General features: G+C 37.6%; 2 protein-coding genes across 3 annotated transcripts in view; one reads left to right on the forward strand and one right to left on the reverse strand.

Annotated features, from left to right (window-relative positions):
- Positions 1-6,766, forward strand: part of slc25a21 (solute carrier family 25 member 21) — a 70,289-nt gene extending 63,523 nt beyond the window's left edge. Inside the window, exons 7-11 of one of the 2 annotated variants that reach the window (XM_027172746.2) lie at positions 1,261-1,368; positions 1,470-1,634; positions 3,414-3,595; positions 4,945-4,997; positions 5,093-6,766. In XM_027172746.2, coding sequence (XP_027028547.1) covers positions 1,261-1,368; positions 1,470-1,634; positions 3,414-3,595; positions 4,945-4,997; positions 5,093-5,154 — 570 coding nt within the window. In that variant the 3' untranslated portion in view covers positions 5,155-6,766. The remainder of the gene's footprint in view (positions 1-1,260; positions 1,369-1,469; positions 1,635-3,413; positions 3,596-4,944; positions 4,998-5,092) is intronic. The other variant, XM_027172747.2, reaches the window with a different exon arrangement.
- Positions 6,767-9,808: 3,042 nt separating this feature from the next.
- pax9 (paired box 9) overlaps positions 9,809-17,257 on the reverse strand; it is a 7,919-nt gene continuing 470 nt past the window's right edge. The window contains exons 2-4 of the mRNA XM_027172085.2: positions 16,292-16,924; positions 14,150-14,289; positions 9,809-10,493 (exon numbers count right to left, since the gene is read on the reverse strand). Coding sequence (XP_027027886.1) covers positions 10,239-10,493; positions 14,150-14,289; positions 16,292-16,924 — 1,028 coding nt within the window. The 3' untranslated portion in view covers positions 9,809-10,238. The remainder of the gene's footprint in view (positions 10,494-14,149; positions 14,290-16,291; positions 16,925-17,257) is intronic.

Raw genomic sequence — 17,257 nt, forward strand, 5'->3', positions numbered from 1 at the left:
ATCCATTACTGTGACAGCTCTATATTCCCTGCAGTCCAATAGACAAGTTTCCTTTGTCAATTTTCACACATGCACACACACAAACATTCTCTCTCTCTCTCTCTTTCTCTCTCTCTCTCTCTCTCTCTCTCTCTCTCTCTCTCTCTCTCTCTCTCTCTCTCTTTCTCTTTCACTGCACATTTCCCATCTAAAAATTGTTTGTACAACCACAGAATGGGAAATATTTACCTAGTCCATCCATTACATCCCTATGTCCTGCCTTCTCCAATCCTCACTGAACATGTCATGCTGTACCTACCTAGGCAGCGATCTGGTAAAGTGTCAAATATATAACACAATGAGGATAGGTTAGTTCATTAGCAATGGACTGAATTTATTAAGGGGCATGTTTGAATAGTGTGGCAGAGCCCCCTCTTCCTGTTCGGTGCAGCTGAGAAGGCTCAGCTTGATGGATGAGGACGTATGCAGTAATAATACAAATAACAAATGAAAACGTGGAGAGCTAGCTGTGTAAACATGGCAGAGGCTTGTTTGAGATGATGGTCTAGCATGGTGTGATGGGGGATAGAAAATGATGGAGAGTAATGAGACAAATAAACCACCCTGACATTTTCCCATTACACCAGTACAGGAACACACACTTACATGAATACATAAATATACATACACGTACAGTATATTCATATCTGCTGACATTATAATACCGACATCAAACATACATGTATACATGTTGACATTAACTATGTTAAAAATAGATCTGTTCATTACAGCACATAAGATCTAGATGCCAGTTTAGGGTGTGTGAATCAGACTAGTTAAACAAATAAAGGAAATCCATTTATTTTCAAAATATAGATCATTTGAGAACTTTAAGAAGTATATGAAAATGATTCTTTTCTGACTCATTCAAGCCATTCAAGTAGGGCTTTTATTTCTGCATCTGGAGAAATTAATCTTTGTTCCAGTCAATTTGTCTGTGGCAATTCATTCATCTTTGTTTTCTGTCTGTGTCCCCATTCTTCCCTGTGTGAATGAATGATGGAAGCAGTTTCTTTCAGCAAGTAGGTTAAAGTCAAGCCCTCCATCTGAACAAACACATTTTTAGGAAGCTTAGTATCACTGTTGTTGGTCTGACATTCATACCTAAAGCATTGACTGATCATCCAAAATATACTGTGTATTTGTATATGATGCAAACATTGTCTTTATTATAGCTCTTTTGGTCGTTTGGCTACTTGCATCTTTCTCTGTGTGTGTCAGGCTCTCTCCCTGGCTGGGCTTGGCTCAGGTTTAACAGAAGCTCTGGTGGTTAATCCATTTGAAGTAGTTAAAGTGAACCTTCAGGCCAACAGAAATTCCTTCAAAGTGGTATGAGACAATTGTAACAGTAATGTATTTAGACTTTCGAATGTCATAATGTACTTTTAATAGTGTGCGTCTTCTATACTCGTGCCTATTTTCCTATCTAGCAGCCATCCACCTTCAGCCAGGCTCGAATGATTATTAATTCAGATGGCTTTGGTCTGCGTGGGCTAAATAAGGGCCTGACCTCCACCTTGGGACGCCACGGCATCTTCAACATGATCTACTTTGGCTTTTACTTCAACGTTAAAGACAACCTTCCTGCCAGCAAGGTAATAAAAAATTTAAACTGAGGGGTGTTGGATTCTGACATTAAAAAGATGCGTCCTTGTCTTTAATGACACCTATAGAACAAAAACTGTAATAACGCTGCAAATCTGTACTTTACTCTGTAGATCGTACAAAATGTGAAATTTGTCTAATAAACTGTGTGGGTTTGTACATAGAGGGAAAGAGACATAGAAGTAGAGAAAATGAGCTGCTAAGATCAACCATACTAATCCTTTCTGTGTTTGCTCTCTGTCACATCCTCAAGGGTTCACATTACACATCCGGCAGGGTTTTACTCCCAAACAAAAGTTAATTTTGTTAAATTGAAATGGAGCCATATGCTCCACATGTATATTCTGGAGCATTAGATTAACTCCAATTAACTAATTGGAAGCAGGCAGTGGTATTGTTTCAGTTTTTGGTGAGTTACAGTATAAGATCTGCAGAGCATTTTTTCCTTGTGTAGATTTGGACTCAGAATGTCATTGTCCAAAAAGCTGCCTGTCTGATGAGGCCTGAACCCAATATTTACTGCTTCCTCAGAGCCAAACAGATGAGCAAAATTTTTGAGGAAAGCTGAACTTTGAGGGCTTTGAGGTTTCAGCTTGAGTCACTCATAGACCTTAAGATTCATGTAGCTCGATCGAGATTAATCCGTGATTCATCTCCTCTGGTGGTTTCTGGCCACAAGTGCGCATGGCCATCTGATTATGTGTACTGAGTGCTATTTTTACAATAATGCTGCAGTGAAAGCTCCTGATCCAATTACAGTTTAATAATGAATCTGGTTGTAGGGGGCATCCCGCAAGAACCATGGTCCTGTGTGATGAATGAAATGAGGAATGCTGGAAGAGCTATATGGTGTGTTGGTTGTGTAAATAGCAGGGTCCAGTGCTGGTTGTGCTTTTCAGAACAGTGCTCCTCCCCCTGCTGCAGACTTTTGGATTAGCTGTTGATTCAGCTCTTCACTCGGGGTGTCCGCTGCTTTGAGAAAGGCCGGACCCAGCAAGGCTGCTGTCATTTGTAAAAATATCCTGGCCAATTAGCTGTCAGAGCTGCGTGGGTCTGGACTTTTTTTGGTACTGTAATACTCTAGTGCCGAGTCACAGCCCAATTACCCAAATTGTCCCCATATGCCTGCCCAGTCTGCCTGCATGAACCCTGTTTATAAATCCTATCGCCAAAGCTCACCCTGTATCATGTGATGTGCCTCACCCAATAGGAGAATCCACACTGTACTCCGGAAATTCTAATCTGCCTCCCGCTACCATAAAATGGTCTGAGCTTTAATGCCAGCTTTGCATTCATATTCATGATCCCAGCCTCCCCATTATCCTTCCTTCATTACTCTCTCTCTGTCTATTTTCTGCTTTTCCATGCCTACAGTTTAGTTTCTACAGACATGAGGGATGCCCCTCAGTGGCACATTTTCCACTCTTCACTGAATTCACATTTGCTGGTCTGTTTATTCTAAAATGATTAAATATAGAAAGCCAACCACAACATACTTTAGTGGGCAGCTGTTTTGTGTTCTATATTCCTGGTTTATGTTTTTAAAATTCAGGTCTAAAATCTCATTTTCTTCACAAACATTAGAATCATGTTCAGCTTTCCAAAACAATATATTAATAAACCTGCAATTGCTCCAGAACCCCCTGCCACAAATGTTCAAGACTGCATACTGAAATGAAACTGATCTTTTGTGCTCTGGTTCATAAACTTTCTCTTCTGCTTTAAATTTAGATTCTACCCAGTATCTCTTTTTCATTTTTCTCTGAAAGGATCCTCGTCTGGAGTTTATGAGAAAGTTTACTATAGGTTTGATGTCAGGAACTATCTCATCCTGTGTGAACATCCCCTTTGACGTGGCTAAGAGCCGTATCCAGGGTCCTCAGCCAGTCCCAGGGGAGATAAAGTACAGGAGCTGTTTCCAGACCATGACTCTGGTGTACCGTGAAGAAGGGTGAGCTCTATTATCTGCTATCGAAATGAGACATCCAGACTGGTCAAACATCTTCATTTATATCTAAATGAATAAATAAAAGAAATAATTTTCATTAGGTGTCTTTGTTATTATTAAAATTAAAAAAAAATTTCAGTATTTTTTTTTTACCTGTTAGGACTTAGTTTATTACTGACCTTATTGTGAAACTCACTACAAGTCAGTGAAGCAGCAAAAAGCAACTATTGTTTATACACTAAATATTAGTCATGTGAATATGGGTGTTTCTCTACTAACATACCCTAGCTGTATCTGGCCAACGTTCACATTTTCGTTTTGTTAGATATTTGCTTTTCAGTTTCATGAATGCTGAGGACATTTGTGATGTTTTTATCAATTGGGTTTTACTAGCATATTTATTACATACAGATTATACATGTTGATATGCTGCTCTGATTGTGTTTGAGGTTCTGAGTGCCACTGCTGTAGTAGATGAAGAGTATCTTCTGGCTTGACTGGCTTGCAAGTGAATTTGTTGCTTTTATGAGCTTCCAGGATTGTGATTTGCTCCTTTACTTTGCTCATGGAGACTTGCAGACTGCTTCTTATTAGATCACTTGGGGCCTGGGTTAAGGTGGGGTTTTGTGTGTGTGTGTGTGTGTGTGTGTGTGTGTGTGTGTGTGTGTGTGTGTGTGTGTGTGTGTGTGTGTGTGTGTGTGTGTGTGTGTGTGTGTGTGTGTGTGTGTGTGTGTGTGTGTGAGAGAGAGAGAGAGAGAGAGAGAGAGAGAGAGATTTTCTGTGTGTGTGACTGAGCCACTAAGTGTAGCCATTTGGGCTTTGGGGTGCTGAGAGGGTACACCTTCTACCCTATTTTGTCCAACCCTCTAACACAACACAGTCCTAGCTAATTAGTGGTCCCTATGGGAGACGTCGTTATGCAGGTCCTAACGAGGCACACGGCGCTCGACAGGTCAGTTTAATCAGACAGCGGGGCAGGGAGGAAGTGGCTCGAGCCTTATTAACGCGAGCAGAGGTAGGGGACAGAGGCTGCGACACGGAGAGTGGCGACCCCGAGCCAAAGATCAGCTTGAACACATTAGGGGCAAGTACACAACATGGCCAAATTTTAGGGTTCTGTATCTGCCTAAGCACTATGGGGCACATGCATAATCCTTTTACGTATTACTAGGGTTTAGACCTGTAATAATGCATGGATTTATATATTTACATATATATATATATATATATATATATATATATATATGTATATATATATATATATATATATATATATAATATCATAATATATTGAAGTATTAATTTAATTCAAAGAAATTTTTAAACCGACTGTGTCTGATTTTATTTTATAGATGTCTTGCATTGTACAAAGGACTAATTCCCAAGATCATGAGACTTGGACCAGGTAATCTTACAACAGTGGATAATACAGAATTTATTTTGCGATAACGTCTTGTGTTCTGTTGATTGTTTCTCATGCCATGTGGTTTATGTGTGTAGGAGGTGCTGTCATGCTGCTAGTGTATGAGTATGTCTCCGGCTGGCTACAAAGAAACTGGTGATAAACGCTGTCAAGCAGCAGTCAGATTTCACTCTGTAGGTCACAAATTTATCAAAATTATGACAATGTGTTCTAAGATAACAAACAAATAAATAAATGGCTTAATAGAAATTACTTAGATTTTGTAGCTCATTAATTCTCATACCTCATTCTGCTCTCACTGATTTTGAGAGAAGTTTTAAAATTCCTTTTTGAGGTATTTTCACCTGTGATCCTCAGATGTCATGGGACGTTGTACACTAGTACTGTAACCACAGTTGTGCTTCACACCCAAACAAAAACTGCAGTCTTTTACACTCACCACTACCAGGAAATGGGATCAGATTCAGCTTACTTTAAAACAAGTTTAAGACTCTTGTGTCTTTCTATTGGAAGCTTATTTGCTCTCTGATGGAACAGCACCAAAGAATTCTTTTAGCTTCAAAATACGTTCTGATACATACGGGTGGAGTGACTTATGTCAATATGTTAGTGACGATGCAGTATTTAGCAATTTAACAGGTCAATACTAGTTTCTATGTATTAAGGCACTTCTTGTGAAATATGGATGAGGCAAAAAGTGTCGTATTTTCTTTGACCATGATTGCTTGTAATTTTTAAGGAAATTTCAGTCATTTTCACTTTTTTTGTGATATGTAGCATTTACATTGATCTTAATGTGTGATGAACTTGGAAGCAATGATTTGCATATTGAATTCAATGTATTTATTGAATATTACAGTTGAAATGTTTGCATTTGTGAATGTAGGACACTATTTTTAATTATGTTTAAAACTCCATCATAGATCAATTGCAAATAAATCAAATGTGAGAGTCCTATTATTATTCCAAGTTTGCTTAGTGAACACAAAAAATGAATGAAATTTAGAAGTAATAGGGAGAAGTTTTCACTGTAAAACATTTAAAAATAGTTTTATCCTACATGAAAAAATCCTTTCATCTTTCAAAACTTGAGTTTAATATCCAAAACTTGTTTGACCATTAAAGTTAATGAGAAGAACGTTCACATAACTAAATCAGGCTGTCATTTTTTACAGTGATTTTAAACAATTTGTGATGAAATGTACAGAAGAGTACTGATATATATTGTCAAGCACCTGATTGGCTTCAGCCACAATGCCATTTAGCTCCTCTGTCTTTTTTCCTTTTAGAATGAGTGTGTATGTGGAACTTTATCATGCCAATACTAGTAATCGTTCATTTGGGGATTTTTTGGGGACTTTCGTCCTTTCCATCTCCTCTCAGAAACTTTGTTGCTGATACTTTGTGGATGCCTGTCAGCCATCACAGCTGTTGCAGCTAAGAACAAGCTGTCTGTCAGCTCCTCTAGCCTGCAGGCTGATGCAGCATAACTCAGCTCAAGTTAAAATAACAAAACCGTGAAATTCACATATGTTGACAAATGAATGGACAAACTCTTTTGCTCTGTCCAACTTTGCTCTCCACCTACTCAGTGTTTTTTTGCACTTCAGGTGGCTAGGACACACTTACTAAGTCCTCAGGTCTCTCTTTGTTTCGTGTAGCACCATGGTCTTGGATAAATGTCTCATTTCACTGTGTACTGCAACAGCTAAACATGGTTGAAATTACAATAAAAGCTTCTTGACTCTTGACTCTGGACTGGTTTCTCTGACATATACACATGAAGGACGATAGACACATGTACACCCAAGACTCAGAAGGACTTTATTAGAAATCTTTATGCTATTTCTGCCAATTCCATTTTGATATTTGTTTTATTTTCATTTTAATATTAATATGTTGTCTGTAAGTGCTTTTTTATTGCCTTTTAAATGCCTCTCTTATTTCTTTTTTTTTTATCTGTTTAAAATCTTTCCAAGGATGTTGCATTACCATATTTGATTCTTTATATAGCCCTATACAGATGTTCTAAAGTAAGTTGTCTGAAATTACATTTTCCCTCTGGAGAAGCCATTGAAGCCAAAAAAAATCAGTTAATTAGTAAATATTCCTTGTAGCATTACTGATAGTTCCATGGTCTCCCTGTTTCTCTCTTGTTTAGTCCTGTCCATTTTACTTCCTTTTCCAACCAGCTATATGTATTCATCAGAGATGGTCATGCTGGAAAACACAACAGCTGTGGTTTCTGAATCTGGCAGCATAAATGGATAGTATCCTGTAGTTTGTATCTTTTTGTCTCACTAAGTAGCTGTAATTTGTTTTAGTTCTATAATGCAATAAGTCACTATGGTCATTAGCTATGACTTCAGATTTTTTGCTTGAGGGCATGTGATATTATTTCTAAGCAGGGAAGTTTAAAGTCAGGGACACTCAGCAGCTCTGCTTTGCTATGTTCGGTATCACTATGTTGTAGAGTCAGTTTGTCTTGTCGGCTTGTCTCGTACATTATGAGCTTACAAGGCTTTTCAGTATATTCAAGTCTGTTTTCTAGAGCATTCTGTCTGTCATCATAAGGCTTTATTCCATTCTAAAGAATTCCCAACACATGCAACTTCTCATGGTTCTCATCGGTTACTGAATAATTAAATGAGTTTCTGTCCCTATTTTTATGCTGGTTTGAAATAAATGAAATAAAATACAGAAAAGTCTTCTGTACTCGACCCCACACTTTACTTTGATTGCATTAGACAGTATATAGTTTAAGTGTGAAATGCAATCAGCACGGACAGTGGGGCTGTGCTTTCCATAAATGGATCCGCTCAGACTAGGAGGCGCAAACTCACCTGTGTGTGTTTAGAACATGTTTTTCTAATACACCCGGGGAAACAATCTGCTTAGGGTCATTATAAAATCAAGCCAGCACATTCACCATGTTCTCTGTTATTGTTTTAATCCCTGTTTAATGTTTCTATGCCCACACTCCTGTCTAAAGCCTGTTGCACAGACAGTCAGTTAAAGATAACCATGTGACATAAGGTATTTGACATAACCATGTGACATAAGGCTTTCCATGCTTTACTAATGTGTTTCTTTCTGGCTTTCTATGCATGTTTGGTATGGTAGGTAAATGAAAGTTTCACTATTTTTTCTCTCATGCATTTCCTATGTGCTATACGAGAACATTTGCTTGTTTCACAATTCCCACAAAACTTAAAGACATGACTTTAGTGAATTACAGCTTTTTATCTATGCTCAGCTAGACTCCCACTCTTCTACTTATTCTGAATCAAGCCAAATGAAGCTAATGTATGTAGTAAGTGTGCAGAATACATGGCTAAAATCAGTATGTTAAACCCATGCAGGTGTAGTGTCAACGTCCGTGTCCCTTAGCCCTGAAGATACGTAAATGGCATTCAAAGCTCCTTCTTTGAATAAAATGACATCACTAGAATGTGTGCGGTGGCTATGATGCACTGAACGTGTGGTGCTTTTCGGTGGTTCATATACGGTCACTGCGATTCTGAAGCAACGGTCCGTGACCACGGTGCCAGGGTGTAAGTGTTTTCCAAGTCAAATCAGCAGCAGCACTGGGTCAGCTGTTTACACTGCAACATGTGGGGACTGTTGCAACATGTGGGTAAGTTGTAACTTGGCTATAGGCTTTCTACATTTTATTTCAGAAAGACAAAGCCATTGCACATGTGTAAGGCAATAAGAAATTAAAAAATGCTGATCATTATGTATTATAAGCTAAATGACTTGTGTTTTGTTTGTTTGTTTGTTTGTTTGTTTGTTTGTTTCATTTTAACTTTTTGTTTTTTGTCCTTAAAATCATGTGTTTAACGTGTACTTTTTGATAGTACTATTAAAATGATCTTTTAATCATGTGCTTCAGGTAATTTTTAAAGCAAATTAGATTAGTATGTATGATTTGTGGTTATTGTATGGCATACTCAGACCCTTCCTAACAGATTCATGTTTTTGTATTCATATAAATATTCATGAAGGTCTATGGACATGCTGGAGAACAGATGGAAAAGGACTTATTGTTTAGTTCCTTTAAAGTTGTTATAAAAAAATTCTGAAATACTTAATTCAAACTTTGAATGTCTATAGTGATGATCTGTGATTGCTTAAAAATCTACACTAAAGCCCTAGCTCAATGGAGCTGCCAATATCTGGAACAAATCAAAGAGAACAACAATGACACTGAAATACTTGGCCACCTAAACCAAAAGTGATGTCAGTACATTCGTCCTGTCATATAAAATCAGCTTACCAGCATCAGACCAATATGAATGTTTACCGCTTTGAAATTGAATTTACTTATAAACTGAACTTAAAAACCAGAAATAAATAATACACCATGTTGGCTCAGTTTATAATAATTTGATAGTATCACAAATATGGAGTCTAATACTCATAATTTATACTCAAATTATACTATAATATATTCTATAATAATAATAATAATAATAATAATAATAATAATAATAATAATAATCTGGCAAGGAACACTTGGAAAAATAATCCATAAATTGAGGTCTGTCATTTGTCTCATTTAATAATGATACATTCAAATTCATTGTGCAACGTTTGGAAGTGTGCAGCTTCACTGATCATTAATGTAGCATGACTGAATGCTGGTGGTGTCAGAATGTGCATCACTGTTTCACACTGGCTCTGCTTGCATTAATGTGTAATAATTGCACAGCATTCAACGTACCTTACTAATAAATAAATGTAATAACTTCTCCCGAAAGCTCTGGCATACATTAGAAGAGAAGTGAAACTGGTATCCTAAATGATTTTATCAAACTGTGACAATAACAAAAGCAAAACAGCTCATTTATGACACCCTGAAACACTTAAATGCAGACTGACCGGTTCTTTAACATAATGCTTATTCAGTATATATATTCACAGAAAGAACATCACTGAAGTTGAGCTAGCAATATATCCTTTTGATGAGGAAGGTTCACTGTGCTCTGACCTGCAACATAGTCTTTGAGGACACTGTCATCTGCACCATGGACAAACAGAACTAGCACTGACTCGTTCTCTCTCACACTAGCAAAAATTGAGTTTTTGGGGATTAAACCAGGAAGTGCTGGACTCCTCAGGCAAGTCATTCATAAATATATCAGAGGGTTGACATTAGTCCATTCAGCAATGGCTTTTCTAGGAAATCCTGTCCCACATATGCTGTTGTCCAGCGCTAAATCAGAGAGCAGAGGCAGTGACGGGGTGCATGGAGTCCCGGGCGGCTGCCATACTCTTGTAAGCCAATGGGGCAGTGATGTCACAGCTGTGGGGAGAGAGAGCACTGCCACTGGGTGGCTGCCATGTGGGGCCGGTCACATAGGCCGACGTGGTGCCGCTGTACCCCATGTAAGGCGACACTTGGGTGGGAGGAGGGTAAGGATGGATGCTGGGAGCTGTGACATAGCTGTTCACTGTGAGCAAGCCATTCGGCATCTGTGAGTGTGGAGAGTAAGGGTGAATTATAAGTGAGAGTGACCAGACAAACAGTAAGATATATTCTTTCATAACATTAAAAAATGTGAATAAACAGCAAAAGAACTGAGCCAGAAGTTTTGGCTGTAGACTTCATTCTGAAGTAAAGAATGATGAAAGACATAAGATGTTCTATGGAAAGAAATTATATGAAATATGAAATATTAAAAAAATGACAGTTTTAATATTTGAACGTATTATGGCTCTAATTTAACTGTTAAAATATAATTTATCTAATTATGCCTTTGCCCAAATATGCACATGATTTACCCATAAGTTCTCGTTAGTTGTTTTTCACCTTTCACCTACACAATAGTGCTTAAAGAGTGCTTACTAAGGTGAGCCATCTGGATTTATGTATGAATATCAAAACTATAACACTGATGGTAACATTTAACATCTGGTTAAAAAAAATCACAGATGCATTGCTTGATAAGTCCATGTGAAACTGCAACCATGCTACATGTAAGGAAACCCCACCAATTAAGCAAACTAGAATGTACCAGAGACTATTCTGGTGGGTCTTTTCATGTTAGACTAACTGTAGCTTTAGTCTTAAATTTCCTGTCAACCATTTCCTCACGTGCGTTTCTCAGAGGGGATTTTCAATGCCTTAATGTAATCGTCAAATTAATATAAGCCATACGTATAGGCTTAGTTAAAATGCCTGCAGGCACTAGAACAAGCATATAGGCTTGCTACATAAGCCCACAAGCATATAAAAAATTATGAGCAAAATTATCAGTGTTTTAAATAACCTGCTTTGCTTTCTGTTAGGTAATAACTACAGCTACTGAAGTTGCGGCTGTAGAAATAAAATGCATAGAGCTGACAAGCAAGTTCAAAATATAAAATTAACAACAATAATTATACAAAAAAAAACATGTTTTTTGGATTCTCGTGGACATATTTTCTACGATCGGCTTAGAAGCGCGAATGACAGATGAAATTAGACAAGGCCCTAAATGAGCAGTTTTTCATTTCCTATTATTATTATTATTATTATTATTATTATTATTATCATTATTATTATTATTATTTGCCTAAAAGCTTGGGGGCGACACACGTTTAACAAAACACAGTAAAGTGAGATGATTCTCACTTTACGACGCTTTCGGGAAGCTAAACGTGAAGTAGCCCAAAGAAACGTGTAAAAAACAAAAAAACATATTGTAAAAATACAATTATATTTATTATTATTATTATTATTATTATTATTATTATTATTATTATGCTTAATAATAATAAAAAATATATAATGCTATTAACAACAACAACAACAATAACAATAATAATAATAACCCTTGATTTATAACTGTGTATCAATTTCCCGAAAAAAATATTTTTAGTCCTTGTTAAGTCCTCACGAGAAAGTGAATCATTCTGGAGCCATTGGCTTCTGTTCTAGATTCTTATGTAGTCCAGGTATATTCGTAATATCTGGTCATGTATCGTCAAAGACATCTCCAAACACGGCATTAGCAGCTTTTTAATGTTGCATAGCATAAGCAGTAGACCAGAATTAGGCTTTGAAGTCACTTTTCATAATGGCCTTGGAGTCAGCGCTCATGCGCCGGTAATAAAGATTTATTCCGTCGTATTCCACGAGACATAAACCTCTAATCTCCTGTAATAATCGATTAATCAATTGCATTGCAGCGTTCCATTGCCATTCTCCTCCCATCGAGAACAGACGTCACCAATCCCGCTTCCTTTCTCGAGCTCCATTATTACTATTATTATTATTATTAGTAGTAGTAGTAGTAGTAGTTGTAGTAGTAGTAGTAGTAGTAGTAGTAGTAGTAGTAGTAGTAGTAGTAGTAGTATTGTTGTTGTTGTTGTTATTGGATCGGAATGCTGTGATAATAATAATAATAAATGTAAAACTATTTATCATATTATTATTATTATTATTATTATTATTATTATTATTATTGCTATTATTGTCGCTATTATTAATACTAATAATAATAACGACAATAATAGCAATAGCAATAATACTACTACTACTACTACTACTACTACTACTAATAATAATAATAATAATAATAATAATAATAATAATAATAATCCACAGCATAGCCTATAAATAATAGCAAAATTATACACAATCTGTGTTGGAGTCCTATTGGATGCGTATTGTTTTACATACAACTTAGTCCAGAGGTGTTGGGCAAATTATTAAAACGCACAAAATCAGCACTATCCGCACATAAAATGGGAACTAACAATGTGCAGTGAATTGATATTAATAACTTTAACCATATGTATTTGGACCCATAATTAATGTTTAAATATCACTACACAATAATGCACAAATTCACACAGAAAGATTTGTTTAACTTGAAAACTACTACAGATATGAGCACAATAAATGACAGAAGTTTGGAAAAAACGTTTTGGTTTTTTTTTTAAAGAAAAAAAAACCGTCGCCATCATTTCTGTTGTCGTGTGTGCGTGTGCGTGTATGTGTGTGTGTGTATGTGTGTGTGTGTGTGTGTGTGTGTGTGTGTGTGTGTGTGTGTGTGTGTGTGTGTGTGTGTGTGTGTGTGTGTACCGCTTGGTTTGCCATTGTTGGAACTGACAAACAGAGCTCGAGAACAAATACATCTCTTCTGAGTAAAGAGCTATACATAAAAATCACTTTCAGTGGGTATTGGAGGGTTTGGCATTCAGTGAGTATATTTATAATAAAAAAATTTAAATCAAGCCAGCATTTTTGCAATATTTAACAGGAGACAATCGGCATGTTAGGATTATTATAAATATATAGCTATTTTAACAACTCAAATGCTTTTATTTTTATTGTTTATCAGAATTCACCAGAAAAATCAGCAGCATAATTTCATGTTTAGTTGCTGATTTATCAACCCAATGTATGTCTTTTTAAAAGTCTAATAGAAACAAATACATCTGATTTATTTCTATTAAGGATTATATTAAATAATTGCAAAATTCATTAGTTATTTAATACCCCATAGTTTATAATATGTTGTGATGATGTGTTTTTGTACAGACACTGACATGCAGAATTAATTACAAGAATATATTAGCTTAAACATTAAGATTAGACGGCACTAAAATACATTTAGGCCCTAGACAGATTATGATTGAAGGTTAAGTCGCCATATGCCAATGTCATGAAGCATCCCACGACATATATTAGTTCTTGGGACTGGGGGTTAATTCAAGAAATAATAATAATAATAATAATAATAATAATAATAATAATAATAATAATAATAATAATAATAATAATAATGGTAAAAGGGTATTTAAAGCACAGTACTCGTGTCTGGGTCATGGTCTCCAAGAATGTGTCTAGGTCATAGGGGAGACGCACATAACTTCACACACATCGACCCAAACCGCCACTTACCCCAACCCCAACACACACACACACACACACACACACACACGCACGCACGCACGCACGCACGCACGCACGCACGCACACACACACACACACACACACACACACACACACACACACTGCTATTTCTGTTTGTAGTTAGTAGTGAATTCTAATATAAATGACCGCTTTTTTACAACCGCCTTTTAATCCTTCCTTTTACTTTAAATGATTAATTATTTATATGATGTTCTTACTTTTTTACCTGTGAGTATTTCGCGTCAGCTTCTAAGTGAGGCTTATCCACGCCATTGACTAATGGAGAGCTCGCTGACGAAAAATTACTCCTGCTTATAGCGCTCCATTCTTCTAGTTTGGCGCTGGGAAAGGACGCACTGTCACTAACTGAAGGGGGCAAAACACAGACAAGGAAGATGGCAGTGAGAGACGACACACGTGAGCCCAAGCAGAACAGCTCCAGCTTATAGCCTCCCGGTCCCTCTATCACCAGGCCGCTGGGCTTAGAGTATATGTTGTTGCTTTTACAGCTGACAAATTTTGGTGTTTTACCATTTTAAACTTGGTTGATTTAAATAACCAGCTGTTATTTCGTAATAAATGGAAATAGTCCCAATAATACTGCTATTGTGACTGATGAAATGTGTGCGTGTGCGTGTGTGCGTGTGTGTGCGTGTGTGTGTGTGTGTATGTGTGTGTGTGTGTGTCAAACCTTGCTTGCAGCATACTGGAAATATAAGGCGCTTCTTTCGTGTAATGACCAGGAACATTTACTGAGCCTCTTCCTGTGAGGCCAAATTAGATTTTCTCTGACCACTTTAGTTTTGTTCGTGATGGATATTATATTATACATGCTTTCTAAAGGTTGAAATTGGAAAAGGAAGGCCACCAGGGCTGTAACAGGGCTGCTTTTGTCGTTTCCCTCTCGCGAGATCAGTGTATTCTTATTATTTTACAGCAATTAAGACAGACAAAAATGTGTTTCATTAACACCTACAGTGTTTATACAATTCCAGATGGACACACAGAAATGAACGCTGAAGGTGTTAATTCAATGCCGTAGGTGGTAATTCAGAACTGAGGATTCTGAAGTTTGCTGGTGTGTGTGTGTGTGTGTGTGTGTGTGTGTGTGTGTGTGTGTGTGTGTGTGTGTGTGTGTGTGTGTGTGTGTGTGTGTGTGTGTGTGTATACAGGTCTATATTGATCTGGGCTCTAACTCACAAAAGTGATTTCTTTATATTTCTTAAGTCGCTTCAAGGTTTATTTTGTTTTGTTTTGGGTTATTTTAATTCTTTATATTCATTAATAAATATACTATGTTGTGAAGCTGCAGTTGACTCAGTACTAAAACGTCTCGCTTCACGTAGTGTATATTATACTTTACTCCAGCTTTCAGAACCTGCCGCAAACATCTGCGAATCATTTGGAAACGCATAAATTGTTTATAAAGTCTGCCTTTGAGAACACATTCCTCACTGGTATTTCTTGTTCGGGACGAATATCTGCGTCGCCTTTGAAAAGGGTCTTGCTGATTAGATTGATTAAATGTGAGCTACCTGGGCTGGGGCCTATTGGAAGACGGACTTGCTTCTGTAAGGATCACAAGAAACCCGGGACAGTAGCTACATTTCACAGACCAAGTCAAAATATCGATTTGCCAAAATAATTGTCTTACTAATTCATAGAGTTATATTTGGGAGGCCGGACATGCTACTTAAAATGACACATTTTCATTATAACTCAAAAACAGTGACGTGATTTTAATGTGCTGTGAAATCTGAATATATTTTTTTTACCTCTATGCATACCTGAAGTTGATTTAAAAAAAATCTCAAACAAGCAGTGTAGTCTCAGTTTTTTTAATTATGTCAAATTCAAACACCACATTTGATTTCTGCTTTTCTCTCAGTCTTACGACTCTTCGTTTAACTGATTATTATAGTACTGTATACCACTCGGCCATTTGTTTTAAAGTAGCCATAGAAGTTCAACTGAACTGAAGTATTTCATTACGACCGCACGTAGAGGAATATTTAAAAATAAATGTCAATTTACGATATGATTTGCCTCATTTTCATATAAGCTCATTTCTATTCTCCGAATAAATGCGACATTGTATTTAAAGAGTGGTATAGTGCTCTTAAAATATATATTTTGTAACTTTTATAATCTGTTTCCTGCTAACCAAATTTCCGAATGAATACACATGCGCGCGCGCGCACACACACAAACACACACACACACACACAAACACACACACACACACACACACACACACACACACACACACACACACACACACACACACACACAGACACACACACACACATTAAGTTAAGTGAGGCAATAAAAAGTAGTTTCCATTACCAAAAACTGAGAGTATGCTTACTTTGCTGCTCCGTTATTGATCGAATGCCAAGTATATCTGTGACAGAATGAGAAGAGGGCCATATTCTGTGCATAGCCATATGTCCTGGAAGAGCAGCCATGCCAGGGGGAGTTGGTACTTTAGTCCCTGTGGCTCCGATCGCAGTTGGATAAGAGTATAAGTGGTTATAGGGCAGCGTGGGCTGCGGCTGAGGGTGAGAAGTCTGCTTGCTCGGCTCATACTGGCTCTGCTGCGACAGATTCCCGATCTTGTTGCGCAGGATCCGACTAATCGAGCTGACAGAGGGCAGGTTAAATTTGTCACACACGCCGTCGGCCAGCAGTCTGTCCCGAATTTCCCAGGCGAAAATGCCCGGGTCCCGCTGTTTGTAAGTCCTAATGTGTTTGACTACCGTAGGGGTGGTGACTCGCGGCTTGCTGCCGCCGATAGCGCCTGGCAGAATGGAGCCGGTCTCGTTATAGCGGGCCAGAATCTTGCTCACACAGCCATGAGATACCCGCAGCTGCCTGCTGATATCACACGGCCTGATTCCCAGCTGTGCCAGCTCAACAATCCTGAGGCGGATGGCGTTGGGTAGCGGTCTTCCGTTTACAAACACACCGCCGAGTTGGTTCACCTCCCCAAAGGCTGGTTCTGGAAAGAAAAGCAACCAAACATTGTTCAGTTTTTATGCGCTCATCGAAGCGAACAATCCGTTAAACGTGGGATAACGTTACATCTGCGTTGCGAAAAGCAAATGGTCAAATCTAAAGAATCATAAAAACCTTAAACAGAGGCCTTGAATTTCCGATCTAACCACGACTTGTGTAAGGTATAACGCAGTCACATCTCCACCTCTGTTTTACATCACCTCATAGCCGACAGTAAAGGCGTATAACATTGGGTTAAGATTCATTTCGCATGGTCAAATGCAGGAGTGTGTTTACTAATAAACGTATGTAAAACATTCTGCAACATATTCCAACT

This window comes from Tachysurus fulvidraco, chromosome 12 (assembly GCF_022655615.1).
Source record: "Tachysurus fulvidraco isolate hzauxx_2018 chromosome 12, HZAU_PFXX_2.0, whole genome shotgun sequence".
Lineage (NCBI taxonomy): Eukaryota > Metazoa > Chordata > Actinopteri > Siluriformes > Bagridae > Tachysurus > Tachysurus fulvidraco.